Genomic DNA, 21,844 nt, shown 5'->3' on the forward strand with positions numbered 1-21,844 from the left:
GGGATCCTATTTGGGACAAACAGAAAGACGAACAAACAAACGGAAAAACAAACAAAAAGACAAATGAACATACAAAGAACTTCCTCTACCTACCTGCTGTTTGAGCGTGATGTTTCTTAACTTCTTGAGTCTCACCAACTCTTTGTACTCTTCCGAGCCTTTCAACTCACTTGGGATGTCGTCTTCTTCCTTCAAAGAAAAGAAATGAAAAGCGTTATTAAAGATAAACTTGAGTTCTGGTAAAAAAAGAAAACGAATTCTCACAGAATCTAACGAAACTTACACTGAATGTTCAAGATTACAAATAAATGTCATGTGCCAAACAATTTTGGAAGAAAATGTATACTGGCTGAGTAATGAGCATAGAAAGATAAGGAAATCAGGGTAGTACTAGACCCGACACCATGTGTGTTGTCCCATATACATCTTTCTGTGTAAGTGATTGTTACTTTACCAAGACTCTGCCAAATTTAATGATGATTTTGATGACTCCAGAACCTTGCATTACACACCATTACTTACATGCTATATGATCAACTTTTCTGATCCATTCCACACCTTTTCTTTCACAATGCAATCGCATTACCAGAACTCAAGTTTATCTTTAAGGATAATCATCCGCATGAAATGGTATGGAATTATGTTTCTTTGGATACTGGAATTATAAATTCAAATTCAATCCTCTAAATACTGATAAAGTACAAGTAATGAAGAAACATGTAAAAAATAATGTGCTGAATGATAGAAAACATCTCTGGGTCCCTTTAAATAAAAATTCCTATGGATGAGTTGAACATCCTACTAACTCAGTTAGGGCTGACACCCCAGGTTTAGTCGTATTTAAGAAAGGGAAAACCTAGAGTGCTGTCTAAATTTGTTTTTTAAACTGGACTTAAGACCAAACTTAAACCCATTGTTAAGTTTGTATTTTAGTAGCATAGAGACTAAAATGTTTAACTGGGATACTTTTGCTAAATATATACCGTAATTAACGGTGTATTAACCGCACCTATTTGCCGCCGAAAAAAATTCAAAGTCGGGGGTGCGGCTTATACACGGTGCACCATTTAAAAAAAAAAAAAATTTTTTTAAGTTTTGATTTATGCCCCTCTACCTGGCGCTATGCCTGGCAATGTCTCCCAGCTCGGTAATCGGTGTGTTGACTCACCACTCGGAAACTAGAACAACACTCAAATTTGTCTGTCATCTTGGTTTGAAAGTAATCTTTCTGATAGATCTCAATATGTAGTTTATAATAATAATTCCTCCAATTTTTTTTTTTTTTTTTTTTTTTTTTTTTTTTTTTAAGGGCGAAAAAGAGGGGTGCGGTTAATACACGAGGGCGGTTTATACAACGTTAATTACGGTAGCTTCCCTTTCATCTATATAACGACAATTCTGGGCCCAATTTAACAAAACTTGTCATCAGTGACAAATGACAGTTTTTGTTATAAGCTAGTGAAATCCTTGCTTCTGAATATCAGCAGATTTGTCCCTGATTTTTGTAATTTTTCATTGAAAAAAACGGTTTTGAGAAACGGGTCATTAAAAGGAGAAATACCTCCACTTTAAGATGACATTCTATTCTGTTACTTTGTGTTTACAATAAATGGGAAGAAAATGGTTTTTGTACCATCATGGGAACAGAAGAATCGAGAGAAATTAGTAATTGTACAATATGGAATTGAAGAAATAGAGAGAAATTGGCAATTAAACAATATGGAATTGAAGAAATAGAGAGAAATTGGTAATTGTACAATATAGAATTGATTAAAGATGACTTTCTGTTACTGTGCGTTTGCAATAAATATGTATAAATGGGTAATTGTACCATTATGGAATCTGCATCGTAGTCCATTTCATAGTCGAATGCATCGTCGTCGTCTTCATTCATGAGGACAGGCGCTCGGATCGACTGAAGGAATGTAGAGGGCGCGCACGTCAGTCTGTTGTAAGGGTTCATGTAGCGACGCTGAGTTGGCTGTAGGGTACAACAGATTCCGTTAGAAAAGTGTGAGGTAAGAGAAAGATCTTAAAGCTCACATACATACAGTTTGGGTAATATAACAAAAAAAATCTTTAATATAGTCTGCTGTTCTTCTTTTAGGCCTAAAGAAAAAGGGGTCATTTGGTTGTCCTTGTCCATATCATCTGTCAATCATCAGCTTCCCATTACCTTTCTTTTCCTGGTGATGCTACAGCACATCTGACATAGCAACTCCTATGTTGGTATTGTATGGTCTATTGTTAATAGGTGGTCAGATGATGTCACAAGATGAATGAGAGCTGGAACATTTTTTTAGGGTGGAGCTTAGCAAAACAAAAATTATATTTAAAAATCTTTGAAATATACTTAGATGTTTCAATAACAAAATATGCAGCCCTGCACATCAACAGGAACCAACTTTCATTTTGATTTCACCCAACCTGTGTTATCCATCAATTAATGTGCAGCCTATTTCCTGATGTGTACAGGAACTTACTTTCTTCAGAGTGTATGTAGCCATGTTAGGCATTCGACCGGGGATGGGCAGCCCAGCTTTGCCGAGCTTGATGAAATACTTCTGCACTCTACTGGCAACCTGAATGCAGCCCTGCATATCAACAGGAACCAACTTTCATTTTGATTTCACCCAACCTGTGTTATCCATCAATTAATGTGCAGCCTATTTCCTGATGTGTACAGGAACTTACTTTCTTCAGAGTGTATGTAGCCATGTTAGGCATTCGACCGGGGATGGGCAGCCCAGCTTTGCCGAGCTTGATGAAATACTTCTGCACTCTACTGGCAACCTGAATGGAGGTAATTAATGAGGAATTAAAAACATAAGCTATAATTCTTTGCTTGAATACAGTGAAAATAGCAGTAAATGATTGAGCTAATTACTACTAATATCTCCTCATTTTCTGATCTCATTTCGAAACTTATTTTGTACTACATCAATACATATCAATTCCTCCCCCCCCCCCTCAAAAAAAAAAAAAAAAAAATTCCTGGAAAACACCTCCTCAGAAATTTACACTCCAGACAACTACATAGGATAATTGATGTAGGTTATAGACGTCCAGGGGTAAACATCATAATACAATCATATTCATTACATATACATCTTTTCTTTCATCTCTCTGACTTCCATCTCTATGACCATCATCATCATCATCAACAAAGACAAAGGCAAAGATCTCTAGCATGAAACGCTAATCTGTTTACCTCTCTTTCTTTTCACTTTATTTTGTCAGGGTTCGTGCAGTTCTGTATCCCTTATAAAATACACTGTAAATGTAAATTGAATCTTTTACACTCAAAAATATATTATACATCTTCAGTTATATCGTTTACGTTTTGTTTATTGACATTTTTAATATTGAATTTACTTTTAATTCTTATTTCCCCATGATTGTACAAAATATTTGATTTTGGAAGAACAGACGTATTTTGTTAATACACATTTTATACAGAAATAAAAACCCAAAACAAACAATCTAACCTGATGGCGGGTCCTGTTCCCAAGATCCTTGGCAATCTTTTCCCATCTCCTCGCTTCCACTTCCTCAGACGGGTGCGTGGTCAGTAGGTCCTCTAGACGCTTCTGTTTCCATGACAAACCAAACAAACAAGCAAATAAACAATGGTTAACTATTGTAAATTTCATTCCAGGGCATTCCACTCCGGGAATTTGTAGAACACTGATATCAAGCTTTCTTATTAAAGCCCAACTGTCCTACTTGTAGCTACTTGCTCCTTCTATACAGAAAACAATGCCTAATCGGTGACCATTGGTCCCCCATGATCCTCTATATTTTACGTGAATTGAGAGCTGAGTTGATGAGATAGCCTCCTGTCAGTGACCACGCTGGGTGGCCTAATCCCTCCTGGCCAAACTAGTACAGATGGGCTTTAAGTTGTCCTTGATTGGCCTAGTAAAATGTAATTTGTATTCTTCTGTTTCTTCAACAAACAATAAAGAAAAGAAAATGTAAAATGCTATGTAAATATTGTAAATTCAAACCTGAAAAAGAATTTCTTAAGACACTTGACTTCTTCAAAAACATCTGAAAAAATACCTGAACAATTCTTATCAATTTGTTGATAGACTAAGGGACAGTGCCTTGTACCCTTTGGAAAAGGCACTATATAAATCAAATTATTTTGACGAATATTTATTAATTCAAACCTATAGAAATTAATTTGAAGCTCCTGTTTACATAACAACTAGAAAAAGGAAATTAGCAAAGGTTTATTATATGTTCATCTACTTCCAACACTGATCTCTGTGTCTATGGAATTCTTTAGTTCAGCATTGATATATAATTGATCTATTTCACTTCTAACAGGGTCTTCACCATTAGGACCATCACTGTCCTTTGAATTTGATCTGGGACCCGTTGCACAAAACTTACCATTGATGATAAGTTTGCAATCAATGGTAACTACCATGGAAACCTTGATTTTGATTGGCTGTTGAGCCCTAATATACCATGGCAGTTGCCATTGATGGCAAATTTATCATCAATGGTAAGTTTTATGCAACAGGGCTCTGATCCATCCTTTAATTAGTCTAAGAACTTCATACAACCATCAGCTACACTTTAAAGTTAAAACATATATGGAAAACACATCTCGGGCTTGCCCTCTAATATGGATATTGAAATTAATTTTTTCACACTTAACACAAAAATTATAACTGATGAACATCATACCTGTTCACCGACTGTCCAAAGTCGATTGAACGTGTCTGGTTTGGTTTCGTCCCAGAGGCGACCACGAATCACACTCTTGTTCTGCGCAAGACAAAAAAAAGTAACAAGAAAACCAGGTAATAAGATAAAATGATTGTGTATTTAATATTTGGAATGCTGTGATTTGAAACACTGAGGTTGTAGAGGAAATGACAGAGATTGGACATGTAAAAAGAACTATAAAGTTACAGTTAAACCTGCTTTAGTGACCACCTGTCTACAATAGGGACTTTTAGATTTGCACGTCGACAGCTTTGACTGCAACGTGTGACGTCATTTTAAGGCACTGCGCATGCGTCTCGTCGTCTCAGTCGGCGATCGAGAATGCGTCAACATTGATATTCCTAAATCTTGATCAGTATTAGTATCAGTACCTCAGGTAGACAAAAGAACATCCCTTCCCTGCTATTATGTAAAAATGTGTAGAACAGGTGTCACATGCATATTCACCTGCATTCACAAGTACCACTATGAACATGACGGACAAAGAAAGAGGACAAAATATACAGTTCCTCATTCTACCCTCAACAATTGCTGTGGTAGACAAAAGAACATCCCTTCACTGCTATTATGTGAAAATGTGTAGAACAGGTGAATAGTGTTACTTCCTGCATGCATGTACATCGTCTAATGAAATCTAAAAAGATTTCTAATTGTAGTCAACATGGGCAGTTGAGTACGTTGACACGCATGATCAGTTGGCGTTCGTCGTGTTCTCGTCCACTCAATCTAAAAGTCCCTAATGATAACTTGTCTACAAAGATGACCTGTTTACAAAGACGACTTTCTTGTCTCCCTTGGGTGGTCTTTATAGGCAGGTTTCACTGTATTAACATGGTTCAACTTCATTCAACTCCTCCATGGAATGTTAAGTGTCTACCTTACTTTCGCTTCATTGGGGAAGGGGGAGGGAGGGAGGGAGGGAGGGACGGACGGAGGGAGGGAGGGAGAAAGGGAGGGAGGGAGGGAGAAAGGGAGGGAGGGAGAAAGGGAGGGAGGGAGGGAGAGACAGAGAGAGAGAGAGAAGGAAAGTAATAGAGAGAGAGAGGGGAGGGAGGGAGAGAAAAGGAAAGTAGGAGAGAGAGAGAGAGGGTAGGGAGGGAGAGAGAGGGGAGGAAGGAAGGGAGGGAGAGGGGAGGAAGGAAGGGAGACAGAGAGAGAGAGAGAAAGGGGGGAGGGAGGGAGACAGAGAAAGAGGGAGGAAGGGAGAGAGAGAGAAAAGGAAAGTAAAAGAGAGGGGGCACAGAGAAACCTATTACCTTTTCATCCTCATCCTGATCATCGATTGGAATTGATGATGAGCTTGTTCCTGCCCCAGGGTCCTCCGCCGAATCTAGACATAATGAAACAGAGTCACTGGAGACATTCGACATGACACACATTTTCCTCTAGCTTGGGCTATTTTTCATGAACACTACAAACAACATCATTTTGGTATAATGTGCTGTCTCTTTGCACAAGCACAGGTTGAGGCTCCAATAGCTATTACGAGACATACTGTTGGAAGAAATTTCTTGAATGATTGAGTGCCTTATCCTGTTATAGCTACATGTACTGTACATGGTAGCCACTCTTCACCCAGGGGGGTCTTTCACAAAGACTAAGATCGACTTTCAGTTGGACTTAACTATGGCAGGCCATTCATGCCACTGTTTGCTCTCACCATTATGATCTTTCGATATATTTTTCCTTCAATTACGAATTATTATAAAAAAAAGTAAATTCTGTAGATTTCTGACCATGATTTGTACGTCCCTTGAGAGACCATTGTCAGTAAACGGTGACAGCAAACATGCCAGGCATGCCATAGTTAAATCCAACTTAAAGTCAATCTTAGTCTTTGTGTAACACCCCCCCCCCCCAGGTGTAGTAAATGGGTACTGTTATTTATGTTGATTATTTCTTGTTCACTTGATGATATACATGCATGGTACACAAAGGGCTTATCCTTTGGATTTTAAATGGAGGCCTGTGTAGAGGAGAGTAACCCCGGTGTAGTGGTCCACTTTTTTTGCCTCCCCGTCACAGGTGACGCCATATTCTTAATAATAATAATCTATACATACCTTTTGGTTTCAAGCTGGCCCTCGTCTGGTGAGACAGCCCTAGGATCAGCTCCTTACTGTCCGGATGACCTAAATAGCGCCCCCACGGGATCTCTGGGAGAAGAACAATGCGCTGGGGTGACGGCAGGTGCAGGGTGTCCTTTGTAAATGTAAGCACGAAAAAAACATGAAGAAAAAGTATTTCCTAATGCATATATATCTAAAGTTCATCTTTTGCCATTTAATATGTTTTAGAAATTGCTATTTTACTTCTTTGATAGCAATATTCCAAATAACAAAAATAATGTGTTTCTTGTCCGGACTTTAAAAAAAAGGACAAGGCAGGGCATTACTATTTACTATTTTCCAATTATTTGCTATTATTATTTCCAAGATGGCTGCCATGCTAATTATAGCTGGCCAAGCCAAGTTATTCACAGTTAATGTGCTATGTGACTATACTGATGCAATCTATGACCCAAAAAAATGATTTGTATCACTGTAGAAGCTATTCAAACAAAATGTATATCTTTTTTTGTTCTTTTTAACTTTTTCTTTTCTGAATAGTAAATAGTTTTTAAAAAAAAGGCAGGAGGGAACGAAAAACACTTAATTTTTGTTGTTTGGCCTTATGAATGCAATTGCTTTTTAACCAACTGATAACTCAAAATTTAAAAGTGGATTAGTTTGAGAAATATATTTCAAGCTCTTATTGTGTCATGTATGACTGCCCTTCATATAAAAACTTTACTTTTAAGCATTTTTAAGCATAAAGCATTACGTTTGACAGAGAGTACACATTACAATGTAAAATAGCAATAAGGTACTAACGATAACATCTCATGCCTAACATCATTGGTAATGTCTTGAACAGTCCACATCTTACGATCAAATACACCTCTCTGAAGTTTGTCCCATTGCGTACTGGAACCTGGTGGTCCCTGTATGAAGCCTATGGGGATTAGAGAATTCACTAGTCAAAGGGTTAATAACTAACCTTTTTCTGCAATCTATGAACAAACTTGAGGGGGTTCCGGAGTGCTTCTCTTTGAGCCGTCACCAGTTTGTCCAGATCCTTGACGGCCTGCTTCCTCTGGGCCTCCAGCGTGGTGATGGTACGCAGCAGCATCCTGTAGCTGAAAGCCAAAAAAGATAAACACACAAATGAATACGATGCTCCCTAGGGAGTGGAGAATGTGCATACATTGTGTGCGAGTAAGCCTGAATCCGATCCTTGACGGCCTGCTTCCTCTGGGCCTCCAGCGTGGTGATTGTACGCAGCAGCATCCTGTAGCTGAAAGCCAAAGGCAGAGGACACAAAAAAAGATAAACACACAAATGAATACGATGCTACCTAGGGAGTGGAGAATGTGCATACATTGTGTGAGGGTAAGCCTGAATCAGATCCTTGACAGCCTGCTTCCTCTGGGCCTCCAGCTTGGTGATTGTACGCAGCAGCATCCTGTAGCTGAAAGCCAAATGACACAGAGGAAAAAAAAGATAAACACACAAATGAACACATTACCTAGGGGGTGTTTCACAATGATTCTAAGTCAAACTTAACTCTATAAAGTTGGACTTAAATATTATGGAGAGCCATTTGTAGCCTGATAATGAACAATATTCAAAAGGAATTTTTTTTAGTAGTTTAGACTTTTCATGAATTTCACATTAAGAACATGAAATCTCCCATTATAATAGAAAATATTAATGATTTGAATCAACATTTTATGCCTTTTAAAATAACTTTTACAAAAATATTTCAAGGATGCTAGCGGCTTTCCATAATTGTCCAACTTAGGATCTTTGTGAAACACCCCCCAGGTCAAGTAGTGTTGGCTTACTGGTGTTCAGGTCCAGCTGGGTTGTCGGGCTACACAACCATGCGTGAAGACATACCCTTAAATTCAAGATAGGTCGGGTGTGCATCCCATTGTCGGGCGACACAAACTTTGAATACATGCTTAATGTTTGGTAAATTAAATGCAAGTAATCCCTTTTTTTCAAAGATAGTCCTTGACAAATGGCCAGTCTGTTTACTAGTACTTGTACATTTGTGAAAACGCGCCCATACTATGACAAAATGTTAATCGATTGCCTTTTCATGAACTCTTGATTAACAATTCTGATTTTTCTCATCATATAGTACAAGTACTTGGGGACTATAATTACGGACAATGGTTCATGTAGAAAAAATTGCTAAGGTATCTTTACGTGAGCAGCAAATTGTCAGCAAAAAATTCAACTTGTATCTAAGGAAAAGAATCATGAAAACTATGGTTTGGAGTGTGCTGCTCTATGGATCAGAGACATGGACTCTGAAAAAAAGCAGACATAAAAAAGTTGGAGAGTTTTGAAATGTGGCTGTGGAGGAAGATGGTAGAGATAAGTTGGGTGGAAAGAGAGGCAAATGATGGAGTTTTACAGAGAGTGGGGAAGGAGCAGAAGTTAGTAACAACATGGAAGGAGAGACAGGAGAAACAGATTTGGCATATCCTACAGCATGATGGACTCCTGGGCCGTATTCAAATCAATACTTAAGTACAAAATTTAAGCTCTTTACTTAGTATTTGGCTTAGATAAAATACCTAGCCTATTTTGGTATTCAATTCAAACTTTTGGCTCAGTGTTTTACCCTAAATTTAAGACAGCTCCCTACCAGACTTAAGCCAATTATTTGGAGGCCTTGATTGGCAGGCATATGGTTTTCTTACGCAGTATTATAACCTGCATACAATTATATTAATTGCACATTACTTTTGCTTGACCGTGTGATGGCACAATGCTTATCATTAAGTATCTTACTTGCGATTGCAAAATGCGATTTGAATACGAGATAAGTAAACTTCTTAGCTTAGCCATTTACTAAGTAAATTTCTTACTTATTCTAAGTACCTTTTATTGAATTTAATACCGGCCCTGAGAGATATCATTGAGGGAGGGTTGGAAGGGAAAGGAAAAGAATTATGATGTTGCACGGTATCAAGGCAAATGATATGCCAAAAGAGGAAAGAGCTCAAGACAGAAAAGACTGGAGGGTTTTTCATGCTTAAAATCTGCTAACTGGAATGCATTACAAAAAACAGAAACTTGACTCATACTCACTCTTTATTGCCTTTGAGTGCCATGTGATCAGATTCATAGTAAAACGGTTCACCTTCATCCACTTCCTCTGCGTACCACTCCTCTCCCTGGAAACCAACGCTCTCCTCTTCATGCACCCTCCATTCTCGTATCTTGGCTGCCACTTCATCAGAGATCTCCGTCACATCGTCAGCCGCCTTGGCCTGCTTCTCTGCTGCGAGCAACTCGCCGAAGGTTGGTGCGCGTTCCAACTCTGGCAATGGCCGCACATCCTGCTCTTCCCCCTGGCTGACGGTTACCCCCTTCTGGGCCATAGAAGTGTATGCGGAGACTGGTGGAGGGATCTGTTCCATCTCCATCGCAACAACCTTCACCTGTTCCTGCTCTTGGGCCCTGTTGTGATCAGGAGTACCATCAGCCCTTCCTGACCTCAAGCCCTTCCGAGGAGAGAGTGAAAGACTGTCTCTTGGAGATTTCATCGGACTTCGACTTTTCTTTGCTTTGTTCGACTTGGAATCCCAGGACAATATTTCATCATCTTTGCCAGGGGTATCCTCCTTTTGGGCTGGGAAATCTTCTTCTTTCCTAGCTCTGGTTAACCGTGTGGGAGATTGAGGAATTTCTTTAGACTCATCAAAGTCTTTTGATATATCCCTACAAGCAATTGCAGATTTCTTCCTCTTACCCGGCTTATCTTTTGTTTGATCTTTTTCTGATGCGGTGTTGAGTTCAGTTGACTCTTTGTGGCTTGGAGCTGTTGAAGGTGTATTAATCTCTTCACCAGAATTCTTATCCTGGGTGTCTTTACTCTCGATGGATTCAGGATCATCAGAGGACTTCTGTCCACTTGGCTGTCTAGCCCTTCTAGGACTCATCCGAAGTGATGGACTAAGAGCCCCTCTTGGGGGTGGTTTGCTTGAGGTCTTTACTGTAAGTTCACCAAGATCTAAATTGATGTTAAGCAGTTCTACTTTGGCAGTTTCTACCTTCCTGCTTTTCTCTGGACTTCTTGGTGGACTTCGAAGTCTGGGGACGTCTAATTTTTCCTTGTCCTGTCCGCTCTTGGATGAAGGTCTGCCATGATCTTTGCTACTTTGGTGTTTCGCTGCTGGTTCATCTGTACTTTTGCCTCCATCACCCTTCTCTGGAAGATCAGGTTTGGAGTCCTGCTGAGTTGTCTGATGTGAGTGAGTAGACGATTCTTCATCTCCATCAATTCCTTGTCTTCCAGAGCGGGTTCTCCTCCGAGATTTACCGCTTGGCTCTATTGATGCAGTTGTACTGTCCTCAACTTTCTTGTGCTCTTTGGTAACATTGTCTTGATGCTTATCCTTTACCTTAGCCTTCACTTCTTTGTCCTCTTTCTCTTTTGGATCTTTCTCTTTTACACCTTTCTCTTTCAGGTTGCCATCATGCTTTCTTTCTCGGGGAGATTTACCTTTCTTCTCTGAAACTTTGTCCCGTTTATCACCATCATCTTTCTCATCTTTTTCTTGCATCTCCTGTTTCTCCTTTTCAACATCTTCTTCTACCACGCGACCAGATCGTCTTCTTTTCTTTGTGGATGTTTCTCTTGGAGATTCTTCTGCAGGGGACAAGCCTCTTTTCTCATGCTTGTGTCCACCTTCTGCACTTCTCCCACCTCTTGGAGATAGCTTTGGGGGCTCTGGAGACCTCCCACTACTTCCACTGCGCTTCCCTATCCTCGTGATACGAGGCAGCTCCAGGACAACGAGGTCCTCTGAAGGCTTCCTTGATCGTGTGGCCCTCTCTTCGGGCTCCTGCCACAGCTCTGCGTCTGGACTGATTGGGAGCCCAGAGGGTTTCCTAGATCTTGTGTTCCTATCCTTGTGATACTCCTGAAATAGTTCTGCATCAGGACTGGTAGGACGCCCTGAAGAGGATCTTGTGGCTCTCCTCATGGTGAGTGACAAGTGAACAAAGTCAAAGCCAAGTCGTGGAACCCTGCAATGATAAAAAAAGTCACAAAGAGTAACAGTTAGGCGGGAATACAGTGTTAGACCTCCTGCATTGTTTGTACTACTGTAGGGGCGCGGGCGATGAACAGTATAGTACACACACACATAGCTGCATTACTATCCTGGCGCTTGGCTGTGTATTAAAAACCGTTTTAGACAATTTTTTCAAACACCACTGTGACTGTACAAAACTCAACCGAGTTCACTAAAAATTGGTACTTGTCTTTAGTGACAATTGATGACACCTAAATAGCAGTAAAATATAATCTTTTCAAATTACGATGTTAGAAAGAATACTTTGAGTTTGAAAATTCAAATTGTGAGTCTACTGTCAGCTGTCAAACTTGCTGATCAGCCACATTGTATTCAATAATTGTGTGCATTAGTGTGCAATAGTGTGCAATGTGTGTATTGTGTGCAATTTCTGCCCCTTACTCTTAGCACGTAGTTCAGCATGGCTTCATCGAAAGGGTGCGGTGCGGTGCGGCGCGGTGTGGTGTGCTCAATGCACCCATTCGATAAAAGAGGGGGGGCTTTTCTCGAAAGGGTGCGTTGAGAGCGGAGTACCGTTTTAACACACCCTTTCGATAAAAGCAGGGGGGCTTTTCTCGAAAGGGTGCGTCGACTAGTCTTTCGCATCAGTCGTTTAAAATAAGGATCTGGGACAGAAGGTAATAGTTGCCAATTTAAGTATATCGAAAATGTATTAAATAAAATGGAATGGTTGTTGTTGTTGTTTTAGTTTTAAGGGCGGGTGTCATTCAATTATGAATATTTACGCCGTCTCTTTCGTTATTACTATGTTGATGGGGGAGACAGAGAGAAGGAAAAAAAGGGAAAGGGAAAGGGAAGATAAAAGGAAAGAAAGAAGAATAAGAATTAGAAAAGAGGGAAACGGGGGAAGGGCAAAAGGCTCTTACCTCCCCCCCCCCCCCCCTCCCGCCAAAAAATAAATAAGAGAGGGAGAGGGAAGGGAGAGGGAAAGAAAATATAAAAGGAAAGAAAGAAGAGGAAAAAGAATAAGAAAAGAGGGAAACGGGGGCGAAGGGCTCTTGCCTCCTCCCTCCCTCCCCCCCCCCCCCCGCCAAAAAATAAATAAGAGAGAGAGAGAGAGATTGGAAAGCGAAAGGGAAAGAGAAGATAAAAGGAAAGAAAGAAGAGGAAAAAGGAAAGAAGAAAAGATGGAAACGGGGGCGAAGGGCTCTTGCCCTCCCCCTCCCCCCCACCAAAAATAAATAAGAGAGAGAGAGAGAGAGAGAGAAGGGAGAGGGAAAGAAAATATAAAAGGAAAGAAAGAAGAGGAAGAAGAAGAAAAGAGGGAAACGGGGGAAGGGCGGAGGACTCTTGCCTCCCCCTCCCCCCGCCAAAAAAATAAATCAGAGAGAGAGAGAGAAGGGAAAGGGAAAGAAAATATAAAAGGAAAGAAAGAAGAGGAATAAGAAGGAAAGAAAGAAACGTGGGAAGGGCGAAGGGCTCTTGCCTCCTCCCTCCCCACCCCCCTCCCGCCAAAAAAATAAATAAGAGAGAGAGAGAGAGAGAGAGAGAGAAGGAAAGGGAAAGAGAAGATAAAAGGAAAGAAAGAAGAGGAAGAAGAATTTGTGTCCTGCCAGTGTCACAAATAGATATAAAAATATGCTCATCTGACGATAATTTGATGTATAAAACCCCTCACCTTCTTGGGGCTCCGCCCCTTGGATCCAACACCAATTCGTGTCCTGCCAGTGTCACAAATAGATATAAAAATATGCTCATCTGACCGTTATTTATTGCCCAAAACCCCTGAGCTTCCGGGGGCTCCACCCCCTTGACCCCACGCTAATTCGTGACCCCTGTGTCACAAATAAGGTATAAAATAATAATAATTTAATGTACAAAACTCCTGAGCTTCTGGGGGCTCCACCCCCGGGACCCAACACCAAATTGTGTCCTGCCACTGTCACAAATAAGGTATAAAATTATGCTCATCCGACATTAATTTCGATGTTTAATACCCCTGAACTTCTGAGGGCTCCGCCCTGTGAAAAAAACGTGTAAAAAAACATGTTAATTTTACCGTTTTGGGGAGATAGGCCCCCCCCCCTCCCTGGCGTTCAAATTTTTGAGGGCCCCCAAAAAAGATTAGTGCTCTCTAGTAATTTCGCGACTACTCCGGAACCGCGGCAGATATAAAGTTTTTCTTTCATGACTTTTTTCTTTCGAGTCTTACGCATCTTTTGAAACATTTTTTTGTTGAAAATTGGACGTATAGTTGCGGAGTCACGTGACCTTTTGTTTTTGCATGTAGCCCTAAAATCGCTCATTTTTGTGATTTATGTACCAAACATATGGAAATACCATTTATTCTTTTAAAAAAGAGAAAACATTGGTTATTTGGTTTTGTTTTCAAGTTAATGTGTTTGTTTTTGGGTCAAAATAGTTGAATTGTGGTTAGAAATTAAATAAAACAACAAACACAATATAATACATAAATACAAATTATCAAAACAAGAGATAACATAGGGATAAACTGGCTCTTCCAACTTTGTTGTCGTATTATTATTCTAACGAATATATGTAGTGAAAAAGAACGCTTGAATATGAATTATATATGATTTGTTTGCATAAATTACCATAAATATGCAAATGAGTGAATTTTTCAAAAAATGGGAAATTACCATAGTTTTTTATACACTTCACTTGACATGCATGCACATTTTCGCGGCGATCGGCTGTGAAACGGCCGAGATCTTAGGGGGGACCCCCCCCCCCCCCCCCCCCCACCCTCAAGTCTACTCCAATCACATTGAAAAAAAGTATGACTTAAATCATCTCTCTCATCATTATACCGCTATAGTATTCATTATTTTAATATTATTTATTATCCTTCCATTGAACAAGTTCATAGAGAAAATACTTATCTCTCTGCAACATTAAAAAAGAATCTTCATTAATATGTCTTAATTTGTATTGATAGCCTTGTGGTCGCCAACAGTGGCGTAGGTAGGGGCGTCTCCAAAGGGGGGTGTGGGGGTGCGACACCCCCCCCCCCTACCTGTCAGATATTGTCGGTAAAATTGCGCTGCCGTCGGGAAAAAAGAGAAAAGGGGAAGGGGAAAAAAGAGAGGGAAAGGAAAAAGAAAAAGAAAGAAAGAGAAAAACGAAAGAGGGAGAATAGGAAAGAAAGGAAAAAAAAAAGAAAAAAAAAGGAGGCAAGAGCCCTTTGCCCCAGTTTCCCTCTTTTCTTCTTCTTCCTCTTCTTTCTTTCCTTTTATCTTCTCTTTCCCTTTCCTTCTCTCTCTCTCTCTCTTATTTATTTTTTGGCGGGGGGGGGGGGGGGGAGAAGGCAAGAGCCATTCGCCCCTGTTTCCCTCTTTTCTTATTCTTTTTCCTCTTCTTTCTTTCCTTTTATATTTTCTTTCCCTCTACCTTCCCTCTCCCTCTCTTATTTATTTTTTGGCGGGAGGGGGGGGGGGGGGGGGTAATTAGAGCCTTTTGCCCTTCCTCCGTTTCCCTCTTTTCTTATTCTTCTTCCTCTTCTTTCTTTCCTTTATATTTTCTTTCCCTTTCTCTTTCCCTTCTCTCTCTCTCTTATTTATTTTTTGGCGGGGGGGGGGGGGGGGGGGTGAGGAGGGGGGTGAGGAGGCAAGAACCCTTCGCCCCCCCCCCCCCCCCGTTTCCCTCTTTTCTTCTTATTCTTCTTTCTTTCCTTTTATCTTCCCTTTCCCTTTCCCCTTTTTCCTTCTCTCTGTCTCCCCCATCAACATAGTAATAACGAAAGAGACCATGCTCGCTCTAGTAATCAAGACCATACCATTTTATTTAATATATTTTCGATATACTTAAATTGGCAACTATTACCTTCTGTCCCAGATCCTCATTTTAAACGACTGATGCGAAAGACTAGTCGACGCACCCTTTCGAGAAAAGCCCCCCCGCTTTTATCGAAAGGGTGTGTTAAAACGGTACTCCGCTCTCAACGCACCCTTTCGAGAAAAGCGGGGGGCCTTGGCTTTATCGAATGGGTGCGTTGAGCACACCACACCGCGCCGCACCGCACCGCACCCTTTCGATGAAAGCCGTTCAGCACATAGTACAGCGCTAGAGGTCAATACACATTAGCATTGACTCTCCAATGCTTGCTCGAGTGAGTGCACATGCACACACATCATCATCCAACTCGATGAACATCACGTAAAATAGACTAGAGTCTAACGTTACACTGCACGCAGTTGAAGGTGTGGGACTGAAGTGAAATATGAAGTGAAACGGCATCAAATTAAGTCCATGAATCACTCATGGGTTTAATTATCTCTTACCGGGCTCAAAATGAGTCTGGAATTATCCTTGTGCTTCACTTCATCTGTTCAGTCTCCATATTTATTTATTAGCGTGAGCATGAGGTTAATTTTCCCTCCTTTTCGCCGTCTAAACGTGCTGTTGTTTTTTTACCTAGTACGCTAACAGTTCATTGTGCTGTGGTAGTAGACGTCCCTGGCGGCGGCTACATTTTTTTAATCGCATGATAGGCAAGACATAGAAGAAAAGGAGGAAAGGGGTGGGGACGGGGACACCATGGATAGGGGAAAAACTTTGTGGTTGTAGATAAGTACTGATGGGGGGGGGGGGCAGTCGACCCCCAAAATAAAAAACGGGGTTTTCTAATTCGATACCAGCTACAACTGTTGCTGAAATGACATGATTTTCCTTTTTTTCTCTCTCATTTTTGCCCATTAATCCAGAGGCGGCACTCCCGGTGGGGGGGGGGGGGGGGGGGGGGGGTTCACTGTGCCACCCACTTTTTCAGGTACCCACAAAAGTCCCTTTTTACATAGGACAAGTACTCTTTTTCTTTTGTAATATAACTGTCTTTTCCTCTCTTTTCATCTCTGGTGAGTTCCTCTTTTCATGCAGCTAGTACCGAGAAATTCCTCTTTTCACCTCTGATATTTTTGCCCTTTTTTAAAACTTTGACTCGTGCCCCTTCTCCTTTTTTAATAAGTGTACTTTCCCCTTTTAAACAACAACCCCCTTCACTTTCTCTTAAATTCCATATGTGAAAATAGGCACTTCTAAAAAGGGCACTTATGAGAATGGAAAATGGACACTTATTGCAAAGGAAAAGGGAAACTTGTCAAAGGAAAGGGGGCACATGTCCAAATAAAATGGGCACTTATCAGAGCTGAAAAGGGGAAGAGACACTTTTACAAATTAATAGGGGCACTTGTCAAAGTAAAAGGGGCATTATTCCTATGTAAAAAGGGACACTTCTTACAAAGTTCTTACAAAGTTAAAGGGGCAATTTACCTACGAGAAAAAAGGGGCACTTTTCGGGTGCTTGAAAAGGTGAGGCCACTGTGCACCCCCCCCCCCGTGCCCCCAAGAGGGCCGCCTCAGTAACCCTATCAGGATTGTTTTTTTTTTCTCCTTATCAGATGTAATTTCTCGCACTGCGACCTCACAAATCTTAATAGCTTTGCTCGCTCGCAAATGATTGTTATTATTATTTTTTTTTAGAATTTTTTAAGAAAAAAAACATGAAAAACACTGTTAAAATGGATCTATTTCTGATTTTAAAAATATAAAAAAAAGGTCGGCGGCCATCTTGAAAAATAGCCCGACTGTCAGGGAAAATGTATTGAGCGGCCATTTTGAAAGAAAAAAACAAAAACAAAAAGGGCCTCCTCCTTTAAACATGTTTTTTTTTTTAATTTGGCCTAAAGTATGATGCTTAAGCAATATTTTATTTGATGTATGAAGATAAACATATATTGACATACCTGATAATGTAGTTATAGGGGTATACCAATGTCTAAAAAATTGTATATTTTCGCTTTGAGATTTCCCGTTGTAGGTGCCCCTTTTTTCCAGAAAGTGCCCTTTTTTCTGTTGGTGCCCCCCCCCCACTTCGGAAGTCGCTCCGCTGCCTCTGGATATATGTCTGTTCAATTATGATTTATTTCTAACACTGTCTATCTTGATTATGAAATGAAAATGCTTATATATACATTTAAATGATTAAAAATATATTTTATGCTACTTAATGATAAATATATAATGGAGTGACTTTATCTGTCTGCGATCATTGAATCGCTATCATTTATGATGTTAATGAAAAGGAAAATACAAACGGGATTCGAATCCTGAACCCTTTGATTGAGAGCCAAGTGATAACCACTATATCGTGACTCCTCCAATACTGACAAATAAGAGGTAATGAAATGTCAACCATCTTCTAAGTATATAATCTGGCAAGTGGTGTCTGTACCGGGGTCAGTAATGACGAAATTCCCCCCAAATCGACTGAGAATTATCCGATAAGCAAACAGAAGGTCTTCCTCAAATTTCTTTACTTGCCAGTGCCAAGGATAAGGCCCGGGGATAAGGATAAGAGGGCGGAGGGAGGTTATGGGAGGGAGATAGGGGTCATCTACTCTAAAACAAAAATGACAAGAGTGAATTTTCACTCTAATTTCACTTTTGGGAGTGACGTCAGTGATCACTTGTTAAGGAGTGAATATCTATTGATTTTAGAGTGCTCTCTAAGAAGAAAAGAGTGAATGTTTACTCTATTTTCACTACATTTTCACTCTCCAGAGGAGTGACGTCAGTGATCACTCGATTTTTTTTTAGAGAGTACCCACTCCCCTCGATTATCTATATATATATATATATATATAACAACGTCCTATGATACAAGTTAAACAAACAAACCTTGAAGATAATGTAGTGGTACGCTGATTTGGGCAACTCATTGAGCCGGGCTGCAAATTTTTTTTATTCCCAAACAGGTTTGCAATTTCTTATATTCCTGTTTTTCTGATTGGCTGATATGTTCTACGTCATTAGCAGCTTGGAAAGAGGTCACAAACAATTAGACGTTGATTATTTATTGCTTTGCCTCACTATTTATAGAGGAAAAAAACTGAATAAACTGAGATTTGAACCCTCAAGTCAACTTCAAATCAAAGTGATATTAGTAACAAGCTGTCCCTACTGACTGAGCCAACGATGGGTTGATGAAAAGTGATTCTGAATGATTTATATAACCCTTTCACTCACTCTTACGGTCAGAGGCGGCGGAGCGACTTCCAAAGTGGGGGGGGGGGCACCAACAAAAAGGGCACCTACAAAGGGAAATCTCAAAGCGAAAATATACAATTTTTAGACATTGGTATATACCCCTATAATTTGATTACATTATCGGGGATGATTTCAATATTTGTTTCTCTTTATACATCGTATAAAATACTGCTTTAGCATCATACCTAGCAGTTGGGTGTGATGGTCGAAAAAAATCATTTGCGAGCGAGCAAAAATATAAGATTTGTGAGGTCGCAGTGCAAAAACTACATCTTTTAAAGAGGAAAAAACCAATCCTCATCGGGTTATAAATAAGCACATTCTCATAACAGTAAAACCGAAAAGACCTTTGATAAGTAACATAATTATAACATCTATAAATGTGAGCGAGCGTAGCAAGTGAGCTTTGGGAGATATTGCTCTTAACCGCTTGAAAATTGGGGCACGTTTAATGATGAGAGGAAAAGGGGACACTTAACGGAGGGATAAGACACTTATTAGAAAATAAAAGGAGCACGTGTCAAAGTACAAAGGGTTATTATCAGAGGTGAAAATGGGGCACTCACTAGGGATGAAAAGGCACTTATGAGAATGTAAATTGGGCATTTGTCGACGGAAAAGAGGCAACCATCAGATTTTGATAGGGGCATTTCTGAAAAAGGGATAGGTTCCTCATAAGAAAGGAAAAGGGGCACGTATCATTGTTAAAAAGGTTAACTTTATCAGAGGTGAAAAGGGGCACTTATCGCATCTGAAAAGGGGCAGACACCACATATGAAAGAGGCACTTATGAGAATGAAAAAGGGGCACTAATAATAAAGGGACATGTGCATTTGTTGAAAGAAAAGGAGCACCGATCAGATTTTGATAGGGGCATTTATTGGAGGTGAAAGGGGGCTTTTATGAAAAGCGGATATTATGAAGGCAAAATAGAATTTATTAGGAAGGAAAATGGGCACGTGTCAAAATAAAAGGGGGTGTTATTAGACATGAAAAGAGCACTTATCAGGAGGAAAAGGGGGCACTTGTCAAAAAAAAAAACACGAACATCTCTCAGAATTGAATAGGGTCATTTACCAGACATGAAAAGGGGCACTAGTAGGAGAATGAAAAAGGACTTTTTTTTCACAGGTGAAAAGGGGCATTCATGAAAAGGCGAAGGGCTCTTTGTTAAATGGGGGCACTTATCATAAGGAAAAGGGGCACTTATTAGAAAGGAAAGGGGGCACATGTGAAAATATAAGGTGTGCTTATCCGAGTTAAAAAGAGGTTGTTATTAAAAGGAAAAGGGGCACTTCTTACAAAGGAAAAAGAGCAATTGTCAAAGTAAAAGGGGCACCTCTAAGATTTGAATAGGGCAATTATCAGAGGTGAAGGAGGCGCTTAACAAAAGTGAAAAGGGGCGCTTCTCGTACCCGAAAGGGGCACCTACTATAGATTAAAAAGGGCACTTATGAGAATGGAAAATAGACAGTTATTGCAAAGGAAACTGGGAACTTGTCAGGGAAAAGAGGAACTTCTAGTTCCCATTAACAACTTTACCTAAATATTAAGCAATACACATATTTACGTGTTTATGTTTTATACATTTAATAGTATGCAGAGCTATGTCTAAATATCGTTCTAAAGCCATTACTGTTCAATCAACATTACTCTTATGTTATGTATACATGTATCAGTATTATTCTTTGCATTGTATGATAGTTCATAATATAATGTACTTTCATTATTATGATGTGTTGTTAATAAATTCAAATTCAAACGTAATACTTCTTTATTAATAATTATGTAGTCGTAGCAACATCAAAAAATTTATTTTGATAATTAAAAAGGAATGATTTCAGCTGGTCACATTTGTAGAGGTGTTGTGGTCTAGTGGATAAGTTGTTGGACTGTGCAAGATATCAATCTACACTTGCCACTTTCCACCCAGGTGTTAAACGGGGATGTAGGAAGGAATTCCTTGAATGCTGTGAGCGCCGAAATCGGCTTCCTAGCAGAGCAGGGGTAATAGTTGGGAGCGCCTTGTGTACCATGCATGGTGGATATATGCGCTATATTAAATTTATATCCAATATTATTGTTATTATTATTATTTATATAGCTCACTTAAGAAATCCAGCCATCTGATTGGTCGAAATTGCATTCATAAACTTTAACTATTCCTGTAAAATTCCCGGTAAAATTCCAAACCCATGTAATAGTTCTAAAATAATAGTTCTAAAATCCCGGCAAAATTCCAGTTACCATGGTTACCGGGAAAATAGTTCAGTCTTGGTGAAATACCCGTAGGTTCACATGTTAAAAACTGGTTTGAGCGATCGAGGATACCGTACATATGTGCAAAGAATTGGTCGATATTTTTGATACAGCACAGCACAGAGCAAACGACCGTACGTACGGCATTCTCGGGCAAAAAAGGCTGAAGAAACTCTCCCAAGATTTAAACTTCTTGATGATGATCAATTGCAAGACTTGCTGACAGCAAGAACATCAAAAGGGTACGTCAAATTCTCCATAATGTATTGAAAATAGATCTAGTAGTAGTGCTAAAATCCTTCCCATAGACTCTCATGAGTGCGCAATGCATAGGCCGGGATGTGTGCAATCTCTAAGATAGAGATTGCTCACATCCCCATGATAGAGATTGCACACATCCCTATGCATTGCGCACTCATGAGATTCAAACTAATATTGCTCGTGATCCTGAAGGTGATACTCAATAAGTGAGGTGTCATAATTATGAAAGAGCAGGTTTTTCTCCATATTCCCCACAGGGCCGGCCCACCCCAAAAATTGTAAAAATATCTTCCTTAGACTAGTAGAATCTAGATCTAGTCTACTCTCAAAGATACACTCAGTCATAGTCATACAAACATATTGCTCCGATTGTCTCATTTTCGCTGGCGTGAACATTGCCAGCACAAACCACTAACC

At 39.9% G+C, this 21,844-nt stretch overlaps 1 protein-coding gene across 2 annotated transcripts in view; it reads right to left on the reverse strand.

Moving 5' to 3' along the window:
* LOC115929199 (ZZ-type zinc finger-containing protein 3-like) overlaps nucleotides 1-16,293 on the reverse strand; it is a 30,220-nt gene extending 13,927 nt beyond the window's left edge. Inside the window, exons 1-10 of one of the 2 annotated variants that reach the window (XM_030997695.1) lie at nucleotides 16,144-16,293; nucleotides 9,891-11,834; nucleotides 7,783-7,921; nucleotides 6,807-6,945; nucleotides 6,000-6,073; nucleotides 4,702-4,782; nucleotides 3,489-3,590; nucleotides 2,484-2,582; nucleotides 1,832-1,981; nucleotides 94-189 (exon numbers count right to left, since the gene is read on the reverse strand). In XM_030997695.1, coding sequence (XP_030853555.1) covers nucleotides 94-189; nucleotides 1,832-1,981; nucleotides 2,484-2,582; nucleotides 3,489-3,590; nucleotides 4,702-4,782; nucleotides 6,000-6,073; nucleotides 6,807-6,945; nucleotides 7,783-7,921; nucleotides 9,891-11,791 — 2,781 coding nt within the window. In that variant the 5' untranslated portion in view covers nucleotides 11,792-11,834; nucleotides 16,144-16,293. Of the gene's footprint in view, nucleotides 1-93; nucleotides 190-1,831; nucleotides 1,982-2,483; nucleotides 2,583-2,694; nucleotides 2,794-3,488; nucleotides 3,591-4,701; nucleotides 4,783-5,999; nucleotides 6,074-6,806; nucleotides 6,946-7,782; nucleotides 7,922-9,890; nucleotides 11,835-16,143 lie in introns of both variants that reach the window. The other variant, XM_030997696.1, reaches the window with a different exon arrangement.
* Between the last annotated feature and the right edge of the window lie 5,551 nt (nucleotides 16,294-21,844).

The sequence above is a fragment of the Strongylocentrotus purpuratus genome, unplaced genomic scaffold, assembly GCF_000002235.5.
Source record: "Strongylocentrotus purpuratus isolate Spur 01 unplaced genomic scaffold, Spur_5.0 spur5_scaffold_4, whole genome shotgun sequence".
NCBI classification, from domain to species: domain Eukaryota; kingdom Metazoa; phylum Echinodermata; class Echinoidea; order Camarodonta; family Strongylocentrotidae; genus Strongylocentrotus; species Strongylocentrotus purpuratus.